Source organism: Barbus barbus (genome assembly GCF_936440315.1).
Source record: "Barbus barbus genome assembly, chromosome: 45".
Lineage (NCBI taxonomy): Eukaryota > Metazoa > Chordata > Actinopteri > Cypriniformes > Cyprinidae > Barbus > Barbus barbus.
The window spans coordinates 8,274,860-8,296,073 of record NC_136723.1 but is presented as its reverse complement, the minus strand read 5'-3'; the positions used below and the strand labels follow the sequence as shown (position 1 = coordinate 8,296,073).

At 37.2% G+C, this 21,214-nt stretch overlaps 1 protein-coding gene across 1 annotated transcript; it reads right to left on the bottom strand.

Moving 5' to 3' along the window:
• Nucleotides 1–6,422: 6,422 nt before the first annotated feature.
• LOC306864105 (E3 ubiquitin-protein ligase TRIM37-like) lies at nt 6,423–21,139 on the bottom strand. Its single transcript, XM_079407821.1, has 20 exons — nt 21,060–21,139; nt 20,741–20,863; nt 19,918–20,041; nt 19,763–19,830; nt 19,286–19,410; nt 18,909–18,959; nt 18,734–18,815; nt 18,574–18,650; nt 18,309–18,488; nt 17,161–17,275; nt 16,686–16,883; nt 16,154–16,290; nt 12,061–12,143; nt 11,366–11,542; nt 10,965–11,255; nt 10,134–10,298; nt 9,594–9,786; nt 8,591–8,706; nt 8,175–8,327; nt 6,423–7,237 (listed from the first exon to the last, which is right to left on the bottom strand). The coding sequence occupies exons 1-20, from the start codon at nt 21,060–21,062 to the stop codon at nt 7,179–7,181; spliced, it is 2,520 nt and encodes an 839-aa protein (XP_079263947.1). The 5' UTR covers nt 21,063–21,139; the 3' UTR covers nt 6,423–7,178.
• Nucleotides 21,140–21,214: the final 75 nt, after the last annotated feature.

Genomic DNA, 21,214 nt, shown 5'->3' with positions numbered 1-21,214 from the left:
AGTGCGCGTAACATTTGGGATGTGTATGTGACGTCTGTCTTCTTAATGTGCTATTTTAATCGCCACTGATGACTCAGATGGATACAGAAGTCTGTAACCCTTCTCACTGAAGTGCGTACTTGAAAACTACTTTGGATGCGCGTGAAGTCTAACATAGTACAGTAATACAGTCACAGGCTCTCGTTTATTCACCAAGTGGTAATGAGGCAAAGGACCAAAGTTTTCGGACAGTTCGTTTCAGTGAAGAACATCTCACTTCATCTTCACGTAGGCCTACTCTTGATCCTTGGCCCCCCGTGGACTGACTGTTAGACTCAGCGTTTCTCCTGTTAGTGATAGTTTCTCTTGATCTTTCATGACGGTCAGCCCTCCTCACTTGCTGTCACTGCTTTTGTCCATGTACTGTTCAGTACTGCTCTTTTTCTGCTAGCAATAATGAACCTACACAAGCCATGAGTGAAGAGAGCTCTTCAAAGGGCTCGTCTTCTCTAAAGCAAAGCTGAGGAAGGGTTTCCAGACAACTAAGAGGGGAAAAAACAAACGTATCTTAAAGAAACCTATGTTACGATGGTCATCACTGTATTCTATTAAACCTGTGTTGATGAGAAACCACTACTGTACTCTGAGCTTTAGTTTTTTTTTTAATGGGATGCATGATCCTTTTCATGGACTGGTCAGTGCTTAATAGATTAACTGGCCTATATAGGAGTTTCCACAGTGAGAAGATTTCTGATTAATCATACTTTGGTCAAATTGTTATTAAGAATGATTTAGTAATCATCTTTTGCGACGGTCTCAAAAACGTGTGCGGTTTCATCAACTATCATTTTGTGAGATGGAAGTGGTTAAATTGAGTGAACATATTTAATTAATATTTCACATGTTTTCCCACATGCAACAACAACAAATTCACAAATAAAGTGACTTTTATAGTCCGTAGAATTTCAATAGGAATCCACACAATCACGACTTTTGCATGAAGGCAAACGATTTCCCGACGAAACTTTTGCAATGGGTTCTCAACCGAACTTTGTCACGTTGACCAACAGAAAGCTGTTTGGTTTGGAAGCGATGGGATACATTTTATTTGTAAAAGTTAATTATGACCTTTTATCTCAGAATTCACATGTTTTTCCCAGTCGCAATTATTTTGTGAGAATTGTCAGAATTGAAAAATAATTCTGAGAATTCTAATTCTGGTTTATATCTGGCAATTCATGATTGTCCATGATTTGCAATATTGTTTACACTTGGACATTAAAGGGGTCATGAACTGAGAAATCAAAATTCCCTTGATCTTTTGACATATAAGAGGTCATTGTGCTATAAAATCTCTGTAAGTTTCAGAATTCAAAGCTTATATTGAAGGCAGTCTGCCAAAATGACAGGTTATGGAATGTACCACTCTATGATGTAATAGTGTGGCTAAACACCGCCTCCGCAGAAGATGATCAACGCCTGCTTCTACATCGCTGCTTGTTTAGCCCCGCCCACCGATTCACTCATGTAGTGTAAATAACTAGAGACGACTTTAACTTTATTTTTGATGAAGTTTCAGAACACTTCAGTAAGAACTCAGTCCTTTGTTCAGTTCATTTTACAAAAAAAGTACAATTCCACGTGGGATTTTCAGAAAGATTGAAACTAAAAGAGGATGATGTGTCAAGTATGTTTGATCCGAAAGTAATGTTGCAACACACAGTTGTAACTTTTTATTACGTGATCACTACTGCTTAGTCTGTTAAACAGATTGTTTGAAATTAATATTTATGCATTTTAAACCTAAATCACTGCAGTGTCCTTCTGTGAAGGATGTAGGCTGGCAAACATGCACAACTATTAGCCAATCATAGCAGTGGGTGTTTACTTCCGAGTCTACAATCCACCATGTCTATTTAAACAGAGTGTTCTGATGAGGGGCTGTTAAAAACAGGACAGAAAACAGCCTTTTACTTCTAAATGTTTTTTTTTTTGTAAAAAATTATAAGTGGACCTCAGAGAACAGTAAAAACTTCATGACCCCATTAATGCTACACATAAGCACTCATTGAAGTATCTGTTCCTGGTGATTTCTGTGTGTCCTCACACACAGGACCCCTACAGGCTTTCTGAGGCAGGACGTGTAATTATAGTCTCCGGTCTCCACCTGTCAGGCCCTGGCAATTACGCAGGACAATTTAATTGAACAAGCAGCCTTTTAATCAAGCTACTTGCACTTCCTGTGGCGACAGGAGCCCATGTCACACATACAGTGTTATGTGTCACCCGGTTGTAAAGCACTTTTGTTACTTGACATGATTTTAAAAGAGACTATATAATAGTAATAATAATAAAGTTCAATATATATACATTATATATATATATATATATATATATATATATATATAAGCATCTAAGTGCCGCTTGAGTTTTTATTTTTTCTAAAATGATTTTGTTTTTAATCCGGCTCCTGTGTGTAGGTTCAGTAATTTCACTTTATTTTATTTCACTTTAATAGCAATGAAAAAAAAAAACTATTCATTGCCATTAAAGTGAAAGAACTTAGAACTTAAACATAGAAGCCTGAGAAAAATGCTCATTTTAGAAGAAAATTTCAGACGGCACTTAGAGGCTTTTGCATTTGAACTCTTCATGTTATATATATATAATATTTATAATAAAAATGTATAAATAAAGTATATAAAATGAATGCAAATCTAATGGTAAAATGTTAGTTGCAGTTCTGCATGTATTGTGGTGTTTGTACAGGTGTGACGTGTGGCACAGGAAGCATCTTCTGTTCTGTGTTGTGCTGCATATTAAACTTGAATCGTTCCGAAGTTATTAATGGATATATTTTTAAGGCCAGAGAACTTCCTAACCATTCCCTGCTGTACTTCAGAAGAGCTTTTCCTGTTGTATGTAGTTTGTCATTTTTACGCAAAACAAACTACGTATGCAATGTATTATCATTTCACAAGTTTTTAAAAACAGTTATATATAATCTACCCCTGAAAATTACAATTATAAGATTTAAACATTAAATCATAAATCTATTTGTAAGTTTAGTCATAAATCTAGTAAATCTAGCTATTCCAGCTGTTTGCTTTTAGCCTAATTGTAGACTCTTTCAAGATTGTACATTTATTTTCTTGCTCCTGAAACATACAGTGGTGTGAAAAATTGTTGGCCCCCTTCCTGATTTTTAATTTTTTGTACGTTTGTCACACTTTAATGTTTCAGATCATCAAACAAATTTAAATATTAATCAAAGATAACACAAGTAAACACAACATGAAGTTTTTTATTATGAAGGGAAAACAAAACCCAAACCCACATGGCCCTGTGTGAAAAAGTGCTTGCCCCCTAAACCTAATAACTGGTTGGGCCACCCTTAGCAGCAACAACTGCAATCAAGCGTTAGCGATAACTTGCAATGAGTCTGTTACAGCGCTGTGGAGGAATTTTGGCAGAATTGTTGTAATTCAGCCACATTGGAGGGTTTTCGAGCATGAACCGCCTTTTTAAGGTCATGCCACAGCATCTCAATAGGATTCAGGTCAGGACTTTGACTAGGCCACTCCAAAGTCTTCATTTTGTTTTTCTTCAGCCATTCAGAGGTGGATTTGCTGGTGTGTTTTGGATCATTGTCCTGCTACAGAACCCAAATTCGCTTCAGCTTGAGGTCACGGACACTTTTTCACACAGGGCCATGTGGGTTTGGATTTTTTCCCTTCATAAAAAAAAAACCCTTCATTTAAAAACTGCATGTTGTGTTTACTTGTTATCTTTGATTAATATTTAAATCAGTTTGATGATCTGAAACATTAAAGTGTGACAAACATGCAAAAAAATTAAAAAAATCACACCACTGTATATTTTGGTATATAAATTTAATATATTTCCAATTTAAAAAATATATTTCACTGAGCTTGACTGTTTACAGCATATTTTGCATATATAATTTCAATTTATTTTGGCCAGAAAAATGTATATTTTGGCACATGGAGAAACCAAATCAACAGTGATATGTTGAGTTCAAGATTTTGAAACCATCAAGACATTGAACTGAGGTATTCTCACACATGAAAAAAAAAAAAAAAGGTACAAAAGCTGTGACTATGGCAGTAGCCTTTCAAAAGCCATTAATGCTTACACTTTAGGTACTATCATGTTCCTTCAGGGTACTAATATGCACCATTTAGGGGTAAATAAGGTACAAAAGTGTACCTTTTTAAAAGGTACCACCCCGATGACAATTTCTAAACAAATACCTGTAACTAAGAAAAGATGTTTACTTGTTTACTTTAAATGTAAACTGGATTTTTCTGGTCGAGTGGTCCAGATTGAAGGTAATGAATTGCACTACAAACAGGATTTAGTGTTCGGCTTTCTGGATGAGCAGTAAATTAAAACTGTGTATTTGGCGTACTACACTTTCCTACAAAAATAGATCCGCCGTGTTACATAAACCCCTGAAGCACAGCACTAATGGAAATGCTAGGTAAAGGTTTAACAGGCCCAAACCAGGTATGTTATTATGATGAAGAATACATGTTATGATGGATCCGGTGTCAGTAACGGCTAGAGACTGAAGTGGACACAGGAGGCCGTGAGTGTTGGCAGTCATGCAGGTGCTGGAGGAGGACAGAATCTGAGCCAACACGCACTCATCCACATAAACACTGCTGGGCTTATTCTCACACAGCACAGACCTGGCACTGCACAGCCTACAGACTAGACCAGACAGCAGGCGCAGACGGCCACGCAGACATGCGCACACAACACTGCACTTAGTGGCTGAATCAAGCACAGATCCAGCTCACATTTCACCCCAAACATCTAAAGAAAGAAATGTACTAAATGTGATGTTTCGGAAGTCTACTTTCAACTAAATATAAAAAATAAACTTATGAACAAAAATTATTATAAATTGTACCCCTTACAAAAATTAACCGTGCTTTTACTACAAATAAAAAACAAAAACTATGGAAATTACAAATTAACAATATAAATTTCCATAAGGGGTATTTATAAATAATGGTATAAGGATATTTGTTGCACCAATTTAAATACAAAATATAGTAACACAGTGAACAAAATTTTCATAAAAAACATTTAATAAAAAACAACAAAAAATTCTAAATGATTATCTAATTAAAAAATAGCAATTAAAATCTGCTTAATTGTACAAAAAATATTAATGAACAAACTATTATGCATTTTTATTATTTTTAAATGATATTTTTCCATTATTTTTTCCATTATTATTTGGGGGTGAAATCCAGGTCAAATTCCACCTCAAAACCTAATAATACTTTATTATAATTTAAATAATAATACAGATAAAATAAGAATTAATTAAAATAATTAAAATCAGCCTAATTATGACAAAAAAAAAATTCTAAATGTAAATTAAAATGTTTTTTGTTATATTTTTTATATGATAGTTTTCCAGTATTTTCTTGTATAATTCTATATAATATAAGAATATTCTTATATAATTTGGGGATTAAATCTGGGTCATATTTCACTATTTAAAAAATAAAATATATATTTTAAAATTGTATGTATATATATATATATATACACACTAGTCAACATTTGAAGTGTGTGTGTGTGTGTGTGTGTGTGTGGGGGGGGGGGGGGGGGGGGGGTAAAAATAATAATTATAAAATCCTTGGAAATTGGAATTCCCCCTAAAAACATAAAAATCTGCTTAAATGTCATGAAAAAATACAAACATTTAATTTAACAGAATTTCTTCAAATAAAAGTATATATTTGTAATATTTATATTATTAATTATTTAGAGGCAAAAGTTGACCTTTTTGTACACTTTAACCCATTGCACTAAGGCAAATAATGTCATTCAAAGGAAAAAAACAACATTATAATGATAGTATCACGCCATTTATTTGTTCAGGTTTAATTTAGATAAATATACAGTACACACGGTGCATATACTCCAGTTTGTTTTGGGCCCCCCAAAATCTTTAAAAACATGCTAGAGAAGGAAACCAGTGAAATGTGCAGGGACACTGTTGTCATTGTTTTACACTCTGCAGAACATGCTGGAGGGGAAGTGAACAAAAAATAATGTGTATAAAGCACTTTATAAGCCAACAATTAAACCGCAAAAGCAATGCATTACTCGCTGTACACTTTTCAACAAAACATTCACGTTCAACAGACTGTGCTGAGCGAAAGCTGTGCATGCAAAGAGCGAGACCGTGACCTCAACTGAATATATATGCATCACTCCCCAGCTGCTGATGATGCCATGACATCTATTCACAACATCAATGGAGTGATTTCCCAGCTGCTGCCGCCATAAGAGCACGTCATCAATGCTTTCTGTCTAAGCTCAAAGCAAACCATACAAACACACACACGAGCCTGGGGCTAAAAACACAGACTTGGACCCTCCTGAGACTTTGGTTTAAGTATGTAACTGCCTTTTATTTGAGTTAACGTGTCAAAAATAACTAAAGGGAAAAAAACAAGGGAATGTAGCATTCATAAGTGCTTGTAATAAAGCTGTGCAATGCTAAATAACTGCTTATTTGAAATATATAAAAACACAATCATTGTGAAAATTGTTTGAACTTGTATTGGCTCCATGTTCCCTTTTTGCAGACATTTAGTCAATGTAAACATGTTTTAGGTATAGGAATCTATGAATTGTGTTCTGGACAGCTTAATATATTCACACACAAGCTACATAAAATTAAACAAACAAACAAAAAAAACTCAATGTCATATATATATATATATATATATATAAACTGCACAAATAATAAGCCACATAATAAGTAACAGAGCAGCACCTGTAGTGACATTCTTTGACTCAATGTGCCAAACATTTGAAAACAAGTTATTGAGGTGTTTGGCAACTCTCTATGAATTTGACAATAAGCAGCATTGCAAAAACAAAGAAAATGTATAGAACTGTAATAGGACTAGTTATGCACACACATAAAATGTATACACCTAGTTTTATAACGGGATGTTATGCATTTCGAAATGCAAAAAAAAAATACAAATCTATACTATCCCGAAAGTAGTTTCTCTGAAACAACATACAGTAGCACACAGAAACATATAGTCCTGTTCTGAACAAAGTAAGTGCACAGACATGTAAAGAGCACATTCAGTGGCTGACGACACAGGAAGGTTCATTTGTAACACTGTGGTGGATCATCTCTCTGTGGTCTCTCCAGTCACAAAGCTCAGATCATCAGGGATCAGCTGCTCGCCTGAGAACGAGACACAGACATCACTTCATCAGACCACACACTGACCACTGGAACACCAGTATGTACTGTCATTATATACTGCAATACTGTGACTATGACCCACCCACAGAGATAATAACAGATCAAGCAGGTGGCTGACCTGTCCAGCTCTATTTTTAACTTTAACAAAGGACTTGGATTTGTTCATCATACATGTGTGATTGGGTGTAACAATTTAACAATCTAACAGTTGTGACTTTTTTGCAATAATCTGCATCTTCATCCAAAATCTTAGAAAACATCAGAAATAATAACCCCAAAAATAATAAACATTACATATTCATTGAGTTTTTTTAAGTGACACTGACAAGTTGAATAGAATGTTGAACAGAATGAATGTTGATTTCTGAGAGTCTGTATTACTTGCGTTACTAAAAAATAAAGAAATTATGATAAAAAAAAGTATCACAGGTTCAAAAAAAAAAAGAAATTCAAAAAATTTAAATATTAAGCAGCACAGCTGTTTCCAACATTGATAATAAATCAGCATGTCAGCATAAAAAAAAAAAAAAAAAAAAAAATCAAATGATTAAAATTAAATGATTTCTGCAGCATCATGTGACAGTGAAGACTGGAGAAATGGCTGATGAAAATTCTGCTTTGCATCACAGGAGTAAATTGTATTTTAAATGAGAGGTTTTTCTCTATTTTTGATAAAAAATAAAATTACGTATCTTTTGCTCATCAAGACTGCTTTAAACAAAACATAAATCTTGCTTATCCCAAACTTTTGAACGGCAGTGTACATATGTTAAAATAAATAAAGTTTATCTGAACTGACTTTTGTCATTTCAAAAAGTTTAAAGACCATGAAAGACAAGTTGAGTGAAATATGTGCAAACTTTTGGCTAGCAGCAGTGTATGAACTAACAGCAGCAGTGAAGTGTGGGATATGAACCTGGGCAGGGTAGAGATCTGGTGTCAAACGCACAGTCTCCAGCCTCCAGAGCCATCACTTCATCCTCATTCTCGTTCTCCGTGTCACAGTCCAGCTCGCTGTCACTGCTCATGCTCGGCAGCACATGGTGGGGCTGCTTCTGGCTGAGGAGACCTACAGACAGACAATCGTACCTTTATATGAACTGACAGATGTCAGTACTGAGAAAATGTTTTGCACACTAAGAGTGTTACTCATCAAGCACCTGAATAAATGTAATTTCCTGAGAACTCCTCTAGTTTGAGGTTCAGTTGAATGACAGTGGTGTTCGTTCATAGCGTGTTCAGTGACTCAACACAAGAGTAACTTGCTGCAGTATAATTATACCTCATGTTCTTTCCTGTTTTTGAGTTTGAGAACGGATCTTCATATCTCACCTTCATCAGGGCATGATGAGGAAGAGGATGGTTCAGCCAGTGACAGCAGTGACTGATGGACCTCGCCAGCACCCTCTTGGTCACAGTTAAGAAAGCTGTCTGTCAGCAGACCAGACCTGAGGGATACAACCTTATTAAAAAAGCCATTGTCTATCACGCCATTTTATGTGAAAAAAAAAAAAACACGAACCAAAAAACCCCCCACAACAACAAACAAACATATACACATATACATATCTATATATATATATATATATATATAAAAAGATTGGTATAATAAATTTTTACAAACCAAAATAAAAACAAATATTAGCGTGGTAGAAACAAATTGTGTGTCATGCTATTTATGTGAAAAGACGACAAAACAAAAAACAAACTAAAACACACATAAAAAAAAAAGTAAGGGTGAAAGTGATTGTGTGTCATGTTATTTCATGGAAAAAACAAAACAGGATCAAATCTAAAAGCCAAATATTAGCATTAACTAAGCTAAACAAACAAAACAAACTACACCAACCCAAAGAACACGGATCATTTCAGTATTTGGCTTTGTTCTAAGACATTAAGCTTCTTATTTTGCATTAAATAAACTAAAATAAAAATTAGGACGGTAAAAGCAAACATGTGACAACTATTTAATGTGAAATAACTAACAACAATACTAAACAAAATCGAACACAAAAAAACAAATCAAAACAGTAAAAAAAAGGGAAATATTAGCATGGTGAAAGCCATTGTGTGTCATTTTACCATGCAATGTGAGAAAAAAAAGCAAGTGCAAAAGTCTCTTAAATAAAAGTAAATGCCAAGGCCAACCACTGATTTACAGCGTCAGAAGAAAATAATAATGAATGACAAATTAAAACAAGGAGCTGCGCATTTTAATGTCTATTCTAGATCTAAAAACAGCAACCTTCATTCAAGCTCACTTACTGCATTTATGAATGAAAACACACTCACACACAACACGCTGTGCTGCTGATGGCTTGTTTCTGTACATTACCCGACGGCTGGAGTCCTGCGCTGTTTGGTGGCAGGAGCAGCTGCTCCATTGAGGCCTGTGACGCTGAACAGGTCTGAAGGTGAAGCTCCATACAGAAGTTCCTCGTGTTTGGAGCCAGAGGGCTTATCAGAGGAAGAAGAGCTGCTTCCCAGCGAGGGAGGAGAACTCTGCACACTGCGGGCTTTCAGCGAGCCTGCAAAACACAGATAGCGTCATTTCTAAACGATTTCAATACACCCTGTAATATCAGGGTCGAGTCTCCCAGAAGTCTTTTTGCTTTCCACAAAACGAAAATTTCAGATTACTCCTAGTAATTGGAATGGTTTCAAAGCTATTGTTGCATCTTGGGATGAGCAAAATTACATATGTTCATGTTATCTGAACAACTAGTTAAGTAGTCAGTTTTAGGGAAGCCAGGCAGAATTAGGCTGGTTAAGTTAACTTGACATGGCATCTTAAAAATGCAATGCTTATGTCTACTAGTCGTCCAGCAACCTACTAGATTATCATGTTGACTGATGTCTAGTGTAGTGTACTGACCATCCAATGAGGAGGGTCCCTCTCTGAGACAAGGAGCAGGTTCAGTAGGGGACTCTCGTCCAGCTCCTCTCAGCTCCTTCTCCCCAGCATCCACAGCCCTGCGCAGTGACAGTCCACCCAGCACTCCCACGCTCTCCTGCTTAGGAGAACCAACCTTCTTCACTCCTAAAACAGAGCTCAAAAAGTCAGGCTGAATTTACAACAAGAACACTAAGGCTATATTTTACTGGATTATAAATATAGTAAAAACAGTAAGATTGTGAAATATTATAACATTTTGAAAGAAGTGTTTTCAATTTTAATATACATTTTAAAAAGTAATTTATTCCTGTGATGGAAAAGCTGAATTTTCAGCATCATTACTTCAGTCTAAAGTGTCACATGATACTTCAGAAATTCTTATAATTTTCTGATTTGGTGTTCAAGAAACATTTTTTATTTTCACTGTTGAAAACAGTTGTGCTGCTTAGTATTTTTATGGAAAGTGCAACATTTTTTAATCAGGATTAACTTTGAAATAAAAATCTTGTAACATTATAAATATCTTTACCATTACTTTTCGCTGCCTCATTTTGACGCTTCATGCAGCGTGATATGCGATACTCTATCCAAAAGTATTTTAAAGAGCATTTTGTTTATTATTTAATCAATACAATTGTCAGTTTTAGGAGCTCATGATAATTGTAAAGACTACATTGCTATATTTGTACTTTTAAAAAAGCACCTAAATTACACAATTACTTTGACAAATCCATACAAATTTTAATCTAAACTTCATGTTACTAAAAAAATGTTTTGTGTGTCATGAGGTAATCTAGCTCAGTGCCATACCACTGCGAGAGTGTCGTGACGAGACGGGCGCTTTGAAGAGCAGTTCGCTGGGTTTGTGTCTGGGCCCCATCTCTGAGTCCATGGAGGGGCCCAGCTCATGGTTTGAGGCTCCCTGAGAGGAGATCCGACCAGCTCCACTGCGCGCTTCCAGCTGCCCTTTTACGTCTGACATCTTGCTGCGCACTTCTGCCATCTGAGCCTTCAGTCTGATCAGGACCCCTGAGTCTGGGGCTGACCGACGCACCGCCTGAGGCCGACGCTCACGCTCTTTACGAGAAGGCACTGCAGCAGCTGTCAATCAAAAACAGTTAATGAATCATGAATCATGTCAACTTTACAGTCACTTCAGAGCGAGTTCATGTTCATAATTTCCATGTCCATTTTGATCACATCAGTGACACCTTGGCTCTGGAGGAGAGAGGTAGGGGGACGGGGCTGCATCCCCCACAGTGACTCCACATGGCTGCGGTCCTTCAGGTCCAGTAGTTGAATGAGGATGACCGGGTCGATCTCCAGGAGGCTGGCTGAGCTTGCACCTGCCCCACGCCTTGAACCCCGGGCGCCTGCACCAGAACCTCCTGACCAGCAGTGGGAGACAGTTAGTACAGGCTGTGTAAGGTTAGCATAATGTAGCTCAATCAATAGGTATTAATTATGTAATCAATAGGTAAGCATGTAGAGGTGGTGGCCAGTAGAGATATGAAAAGTACAGGCAGAGAATTTATCATAATTGTGAGATGGTAGAGTAAATCACAATTGTTGAATTTATTTTAAATATTGCACAACCTAAGGTAATAATTTTTATGTAATTTATTGAATTAATTATTAACATTCTATCATTATTAGCATTTTTATATTTTGAATTAACATTTTTTACTTTTATTTTAATTAAGTTTTAGTAATTTTTCATGTGCTTTTGTCCTTTTTGTTAGCTCAGTTGGCTCAGTTACATCACTAAAACTGATTAACAGGGTGTCGCAGTCATGACACGTGTTTCAACACACCAGATTGCCATATGCGTGACACTCGCTTTTCATTAGAGAAACAGCATTATTTGTATCAATGAGGCTGCTTGGACGGAGAAACTCTGGTTCACCTGTTGCCCCGGCAACATCATCGGGTAATTCTCCTTCCTCCAGGTCTAGATTCCCACCGTACTCCACATCATTCTCACCAGACCTATCACAGATAAAAATAATTCACACTTGTGTTATTTCTCTGGTACTAGTGGAATGTGAGCAGCAAGTAAACAAATCTGCAATGCATAACCAGATTAACGCTAAAATTTCGGTTTAAGTGTAGAAAGGTTTTGAATGATTAATTGGATCCCAATGGAGCTAAATGAGGTGTGGCCGGGCATTATGTTCCTAGTGTATCGCCACATGCTTTAAATAGAGCAGGATTCGTTTGCGTGGCTCCCCCTGTTAATAGTGAGAAGTGGTATAGTCTGAAATAAGCTGCTCCACAGGGAGTGTTGGTAGCATTCTGCTCCAAGCATCCTGCTGAATATGTATGTATATGTGAGTGAGTGTATGTATGTGTGTGTGTGTGTAAGGGTAACACATGCACCATTGTCTCAGGCTCAACTGTGTGATGACTCAGTCCTCTCCAGCGGTTCTCTGTGCTGATACACTACAGTATTTATAGAAGCTGAGAGTTTCGAATCCACATGGATACATCAAACAAATGTTTGCTTACCCTGCTAGTATTTACACTGGCATCACCAAAAAAAAATTATATATTTTCTTTATATACCGAAAAACACTCATTTAGAAAATAAAAAAGTATTAAAATAAATAAATACATAATTCCCCTCAATATATATATATAAAAACAATAGGTTTTTAATTTTATTATATATAAAACTAAAAATATATCCAATAATAATAATAATAATAATAATAACAACAATTATTATTATTGTTGTTATTCCCCAACAATACACATAAAACTATAGGCTTTCTTTATGTTGAAAAATATGAATAAAGATTAATACATATAATAATAAAATTAATCATGTTATTGGACATCATTGCATTTGTACTGAAAGTGCTAATTGATCAAGATGCATTCTGGAAAAACATGACCACCCACCTGCTGGTAAACCACTGTGCTGAAACAAAGGTTTTGAACTCTCATTTTTTGCAGATTTAAATGAAACAAAAACAAAAAAGATCAAACGGAGACATTTGATTAAGAACATTTCTATGCACTTCTAAGACTTCTCAGGTTTGCCTGACTGACATCAGGATGCATGTGTGAAGCACAGATGAAGAACACATGAAGCACAGAGCACCTTGAAAACTTAAAAAAAAGAAAACATTGAAGCTTTTTGTGCTGTAACAACATGCGATCATAAAACAAAAATCAAGTCAAATCCATATGCAATCTCAAGTGGCCACAGGAAACCCATTTGAGATGATTATACCAGTTGTAAATAGAGCCTAACACCCCATAATTCCCTCTTTCCCCTACTTTATCCTGAGTAAGTGGCGCTTCTGACATTTGGGTAACGGTAAGTGCATGGGCACTTTTACAAAGCCAACATGAAGAGCTCACACAAAACACTCCAGAAAATAGAGTCAAAGGTGTGAGAGAATGTGCGTGGGCCTGAGAACAAGAGAGCACGTGTGTGTGTGTGTGTGTGTGTGTGTGTGTGTGTGTGTGTGCACACTGGTAAAAGCCAGAGACTGAGAGAACGAGCATTTGTAAGCAGGAGGCAGAGGCTCCGATGACTCATTCGTCTCATCTGGTTGGAGCAGTGTGTGCGTTTGAGAGCAGTGTGAGCGGGCGGTAGCCAGCAGCATGAGCAGAAACATGTGAGGTTCTGACTCCAACACCTCACTACAGAAACACGAGCGCTCTCACAGAGCCTACACAAGTCAAAGCTGCCAATACTGTTCATTCTCTCAGATCGTGATAGGACAGAACAGAAAGAACATCTCTCTGGTTAAACACAGAGTACGAGGGAATGCCTGTCACAAATGTGGTAGCAGCCCTAATTAAATGTGTTTTCCAGCTGGGGGGAGGATACAGCTGTTTCCCTATGGCACACAAAGCACCATCTCTTGTGTAAGAATCTTGATACACTAGTATTTACCACACCGTGAGGACGTGACCTAACAAATTATGAGTACTGCTTTAAGGGGGAAAAAAAAGGAAAAAAACTATTAGAGCTGATCACGATTTTGCCAGAAACGCTTTAAAAAAAACATGCATTAGCTATATACTGGTACATCTCAAAAAATTGGAATATCGTGAAAAACTTCATTTTTTTTTGTAACATTTCAAAAAGTGAAACTTTCATATATATTTTACATTCACAACATGTAAAGTAAAACATTTCAAAAGTTTTTTTTGTTTTAATTTTGATGATTAGAGCTTACAGCTCATGAAAGTCAAAATCCAGTATCTCAATATATTAGAATATTTATATTTGAGTCTCATTAAACAACCATCTCTACAGTATAAATTCCGGGTATCTCTTGTTCTTTGAAACCACAATAATGCGGAAGACTGCTGACTTGGCAATGATCCAGAAGACGAACATTGACATCCTCCACAAAGAGGGTAAGTCACAGAGGGTCATTACTGAAAGGTGTGCCTGTTTACAGAGTGCTGTATCAAAGCATATTAAATGCAAAGTTGACCGGAAGGAAGAAATTGGGTAGGAAAAGGTGCACAAGCAACAGGGATGACCGCAAGCTTGAGAATACTGTCAAGCAAAGCCGATTAAAACACTTGGGAGAGCTTCACAAGGAGTGGACTGAAGCTGGAGTCAGTGCATCAAGAGTCAACATGCTCAGACGTCTTCAGGAAAAGGGCTACCAAGACACTTCTGAATCAGAAACAACGTTAGAAGTATCTTACCTGGGCTGTGGAGAAAAAGAACTGGACTGTTGCTCAGTGGTCCAAAGTCCTCTTTTCAGATTAAACGAAATTTTACATTTCATTTGGAAATCAATGTCTGGAGGAAGACTGGAGAAGTACAGAACCCAAGCTGCTTGAAGTCCAGTTTGAAGTTTCCACAGTCAGTGATGATTTGGGGTGACGTGACGTCTGTTGGTGTTGGTCCATTGTGTTTTATCAAGTCCAGAGTCAATGCAGCTGTCTATCAGGAGATTTTGGAGAACTTTATGCCTCCATCTGCTGACAAGCTTTATGGAGATGTTGATTTCCTTTTCCAGCTGGACTTTAGCAATTGCCCACAGCGCCAAAACCACTTCCAAGTACTTTGTTGACCGTGATATTACTGTGCTTGATTGGCCAGCCAACAAGCCTGACCTGAACCCCATATGGAATCTATGGTATATTTTCAAGAGAAAGATGAGAAACAGTCAATCCAATAGCTCAATAGTGCCTCAGCAGTGCCACAGGCTGATCGCTTCCATGCCACACCTCACTGACGCTGGAGATTGTGCTAAAGGAGCTCTGACAAAGTGAGTGCATAAATGAACATACTTTAAAGAACTTGATCTTTTCTGCTTTGCAAATCCTTTTTTTGATTGATCTTAGGAAATATTCTAATATTTTGAGATACTGGATTTTGACTTTCATGAGCTGTAAGCCTTAATCATCAAAATAAAAAAAATAAAAAAAGAAATAAAAGAAAAAAAACTTTTGATATGTCTTTACATGTAATGAATCTAAAATATATATGAAAGTTTCACTTTTTGAAATAAGTTACAAAAACATTCAGTTTTTCACGATATTCAAATTTTTGGAGATGTACCTGTATATACCACAATGAAGCTTGTGACCTTCAAGTGCTGACTTCCAACAAGTATGGTATTAATCGCTTTAATTATAGCTCATTCAGTTAGGTTTGCATCAGAACTGCTAATCATTGCAGTGATTTTGCTTGGGTTAAAAGAAATGGCTCAGCTGAAAAAAAAAAAATCCTGTCATTATTCATTCACCCTCATGTTGTTAGAAATTTGTTTTAGTTTCTTTCTTTCAAATTAAATTCCCCAAACAGAAAAAAACTCCATGCTGCGTTTTTCCATATAACGAAAGAAAATTAACAGAGACAATCAAGACTGTCGTTCAAAAAGAAATGGAAAACAAGAGAAAAAGTAAATGGTGACATTTTTTTAACTATACTGGTGACTATAACAGTGGGCCTCAAATGGTAATGCCTCAAAATCACATTCTGAAATATTAAAGCGGTTTTTAAATCTATTACATACATGGTCTCTTCGTCAATGTCATTCTCCTCTGTGTTACTGGTGGCTGTGGAGCTCCCCGAGGTGCTACTACCGTCCAGAGGATTGACATCTTCATCTCCAGTTAGACAGTCCACCTCCAGATCCCCGTCAGACAACTCCTAACATTGCATCAACACATCATAATCAAACTGATCCTAATGTGCGCAGTATAACATCAAATAGCTCCAAGCATGAAAATTATTCAAGTAATGTGGCTGTCAGGGCTTCAGGTTCACTACATTACATGTAGGCTTGTTTTCTTTAGAGATCACAATGAGCACAATCTGATTTGAATGTCATATGCCTAAAAGGAGATGATGATGTAAGAGTGTGTATGTAAAAGATGTTTAAGTTGCAGCTATGATGAAATGGATAATATCTTGGGGGGGAATATAAAAAAAAAAAAAAAAACTTTTCTAGTTTTCAAAGGGAACAAGAAAAAGTTAGATTTTATTGCTAAAATAATGTTAAATAATAGCTATGAATGTCACCATGCTGCTCTAACAGGCCTTACATTAGAGTCATCATGCTGGGTCTTCTCTTCATCCTCATCTTCTTTAGTCTCTGCTGAGGCTGTCTGACTTCCTTCCTCCAGTACGGAGCTCTTTCCCTGACGTGAGTCTCTCCCGGAGGAAGTCGTGGGGCAGAGACGCCGATCAGGTGGAGAGCAACTCCTAGACTTCTGTCGACGGAACAGTTCTATAGCTAACCTCTGAACAGAAATACACCAAAACATAAAACGTATAAATGACATAACACAATTTGGAAAAAGTGTTTCTTCATTAAGTTTGAAAACATCAAAAGGCATTACATGTTACAGCATAAATATTACATGGATAGCTAATGCATTCATAAATACACTCTCTTCAGTCTGTACAGAAAGAAGTGGCTATTTCAAATTCTGTTCACTTTTGAATCAACAGTTTCTTCAAGCCAGATTCTAAGTAGGATGCATTAAGGGTGACAAAACTTGCATCTTTAACACTAACCTCTTTAAGGTTGTTGATCTGTTGAATGTAGCTGGACTGGGCTGACTCCAGCTGACTTATGTACCAATACTGATCTCTACACTTCTGAAAAAACGTAGGTGATCGCACTTGATACCTGTGAGATTAATTGAAAAAGCAGACCATGAGAAATGAACAAGACAGCATACACTGGATACATCCTTGGACAGTATATCATGCATTTCATGGTAATTCTAAAAGAGGAGGAAATTCCATTCTAATTAAATTGTCACACAATTCCTGTATCAATGGGCTTTAAAGGGGTCATGAACTGCCTTTTTTAAATTTGTGGTCCACTTATAATGTTGTCAAGAATTTTGCATCAAAAAACATAATTTAGAAGTAAAAGGCTGTTTTCTGTCCTGTTTTTAACAGCCCCTCATCAGAACACTCTGTTTAAATAGACATGGTGGATTGTAGACTCGGAAGTAAACACAAACTGCTATGATTGGCTAATAGTTGTGTATGTTTGCCAGCCTACATCCTTCACAGAAGGACACTGCAGTGATTTAGGTTTAAAATGCATAAATATTAATTTCAAGCAATCTGTTTAACAGACTAAGCAGTAGTGATCACGTAATAAAAAGTTACAACTGTGTGTTGCAACATTACTTTCGGATCCAACCTACTTGACACATCATCCTCTTTTAGTTTCAATCTTTCTGAAAATCCCACGTGGAATTCTTTTTTTGTAAACAAATCCACGGTAAAATGAACTGAACAAAGGACTGAGTTCTTACTGAAGTGTTCTGAAACTTCATCAAAAATAAAGTTAAAGTCGTCTCTCGTTATTTACACTACATGAGTGAATCGGTGGGCAGGGCTAAACAAGCAGCGATGTAGAAGCAGGCGTTGATCTCATTCTGCGGAGGTGGTGTTTAGCCACACTATTACATCATAGAGTGGTACATTCCATAACCTGTCATTTTGGCAGACTGCCAGTTGATTTCAGATTAACAAGAAAGTTTTGAGTTCTGAAACTAACAGGATATGTTTATAGCACAATGACCTCGTATGTGTCAAAAGATCAAGGGAATTTTGGTTTCTCAGTTCTTTAATAACGGAGTAAAAATATTAAAAGGTACTATTTGAGACATAAAATCGTATAAAATTCAGTTGCAAGGTCGCACCTGAGCACAAGAGTGTCAGTCTGCATATTCAAGTAGCCTTCACTGGCGAGAAGGTCCAACCTGAAGAACCTGTTATACCCCCAGCACTCGCCCACCTCAAAGTCTGATGCAAACTCTCGAATTATGTTTTTGGTGGGGTCACTTGAGGCCTGATGGACCATCTCCACCCTGTATTCATACCTGGAAGAAATTCAACCAGTTAGCCTTTAAAAACATTATTTGTGACACTGCACAGCAGGATGACAGGACAGCAAGTGCAGCCTACTTGGACGTCTCTGGGAGTCCTGCCGACAACTCTAGAAAAACAGAGAGATAGTTTCCTCGAACAACGCCATTGCCATCCTAAAACACAACAACAATGTCTGTGAGAATAGGAAGAGTTTGAGAATTTCAATTTGTCACCGTGTTACGGGTGACAAACTTACCGGATAAACCTTCAACCTCCAGCAGAGGCCTGATATCTGGAGCGGGGGGCTGTAGACGGGGTCGGCTCTCTGCCGCAGAGTACTTAAGGCAATGAGACAACACCAAGTCACGCAAGAAAAATAAAGCGCCATTTAAGATATAAATTAATAAGAAAGACAAAGTGAGTGTCATTACCTGAAGTTCGCCAAAACAAAAGTGCTCGAGTCATAGGTAGGAACCAGCTCACTGAGAAGATATGAGATATGACTGTGAGCAATTTATCTTGCAAGTCGAAATAGGAAAGTCTCTACAAGTTCACCGCAAACTTCATTTCACTCATAAAGAAGTGCTATTCTAAAATCTCACTGGAGAAATAGCATATTGTATTGGCCCACAAATTGGTATTATGATTGAATGGCTTTTATAAGCCTAGAGTTGTTTTTACAGGTGTGCATGTTTATTCATTATTCACAGACTGCCACAGAGAGTGCCAAAGTTCAAGCTTAAGGAGATCTCGTCTCTGTGTGAAGCAGCAATATAACAGGTACAGTGTAATGTCTATGTTTGTGTACCTGGTGAAGTCTGGTGGAACAGGAGTGGTGACAAAAGACTGCATTGGTTTCCTGTGAACCTGCTGGAACATGAGCAGGATCTCTGGACTCTTAGAGATCAGCTCGCTCTTACTGCATGAACGCAGCTGTGGGGCAAAAACACACTTGTCTAAAATCAAAAAGTTTACAATCAACTGGAATTATTCCTGAATTCTAATTTAATACTATATTTTAATTACAAATTATTGCAATTACATAATTTAAGTGAAAAGTTGAACTGAACAGAATTAGAATTTAGTTTGTCCTCCCTTTTTTAGTTTAATTTTCTCATTTGACCCATTCTACTTTATAACATTAAAATAAAAAAATATATATAAAAAACAACTGTTTATTTTCAGGTTTTGATTGTAGTTGAACTGCATATTTCAGTGTAGTCTCAAGACTTTTGAACTCCTTTGCACATCTGCTTTATTTTACTGATACACCAGATCAACATACCTGATGTTCCACTTCCTGCAGCAGAGACTCCAGCAGTTCTGTCTCCTGTGTCAGAGAGGTCTTCTGTCCTGTGGGTGCATAAACTTTACGTTAGACCAATATAAATGCAAATGTCAAATTACATGAAATCTGTCAGAACAAAAGCATGCATGTACCCATAAGTGTGATGAGTTTGTTCTTGAGCTGATTATCAAGCCGAGCGATCATCATTTCCACAGCATTCCGGATTTCCCTCACTCTCTCATCCTTCGCCCCTCGCACCGCCTCAACATTCTTCTCCTGCAAAAACACATAAAATGCGAAGGTATAGCTCTCAAAACTTCCAAAATTTATATCATATGGCCAAAAAGTATGTGGAAACCGGACACCCAAACACGCTCCCATATAAATACTTGAGCACCAAGTCAGCATATTAGAATGATTTCTGAAGGATCATGTGACACTGAAAACTGGAGTAATGATGCTTAAAATTCAGCTTTGCAATCGCAGGAATAAATTAATCTTTAAATTGTACGAAAGTAAAAGTTTAAATCGTAATAATATTTTAAAATGTTACTATGTTTACTGTAATTTGAGCAAATAAATACAGCTATGTGAGCATCATAATTAATAGGGAGTTGGTTCTCCAACTTCCACTTCAAGGAAGATTTTCCACTAGATGTATTTGTCCATGTAATGTAAATTTGTTTAGTGCTGTGGCGCCCTCTATAGGACAATCCCCTGACGTAGGGGCTATAAACAGTAGCTGATGGACTTGTGTGGGATTCTTGGCATCCTGGAGTTCTACGTTATGTAAAACGCCTTCAAAAGCACTTATCAAACCAGGAATACATGTAATTAGATAACATTTGATTTGTCATTAGCAGTTCCATCTAAAAGGGATTTGTGGCTGGTAAACTAGCATTCATTACAAACTGTCAACTCAGAACAGATCTAAATGGCTCTGTGTGGGCGTGAATTAGAAGCGAGGGTGCTTACCACTTCTTGAACCAGACTAATCAGCTCCATTAGCCGGCGCCGCAGCTTGGCCACCTCCTCGTTCACCTTTGTCACATGCTGCTCGTAGATTTCGGCCAGGGGTTTGAACGTATGACCTCCGTGCTGTGGAGAGGAGGAGAAGGAGATAAGCAAGTTCCGGTTTGAGACAAACTGACATTCATTCACATTAAGCACAGTATTATTCATTGATAATTTGCTCCTGTGTGTGACCAGTCATGTTTTAGCACAACACATTTGGATCTGAGGAAATGACAACCCACCAGCCTGACTAATACGTTTTGAATTCAGAATTGCGTACCATGCCTCCCCACAGAGCGCACTGGTGACAGATGCACTTCTTACAAGTCCAGCAGAACACACTCAACTTCTCATGATGGTTCTCACACCTGTTAGGGTGAGAGAATGACAGGGTGAGAAGAGAGAAATCAGTGACAGTGAGCATTAACTCTACAC

Bases quoted from the DNA above. Each gene is read 5' to 3' on its own strand.
- LOC306864105 (XM_079407821.1), bottom strand. The intron at 18,960-19,285 runs GTACACAAACAT...ATATCTTCTCAG, and splicing joins GTTCCACCAGACTTCACCAG to TGAGCTGGTTCCTACCTATG. The intron at 9,787-10,133 runs GTCAGTACACTA...TGTGTTTTGCAG, and splicing joins GGGACCCTCCTCATTGGATG to GCTCGCTGAAAGCCCGCAGT.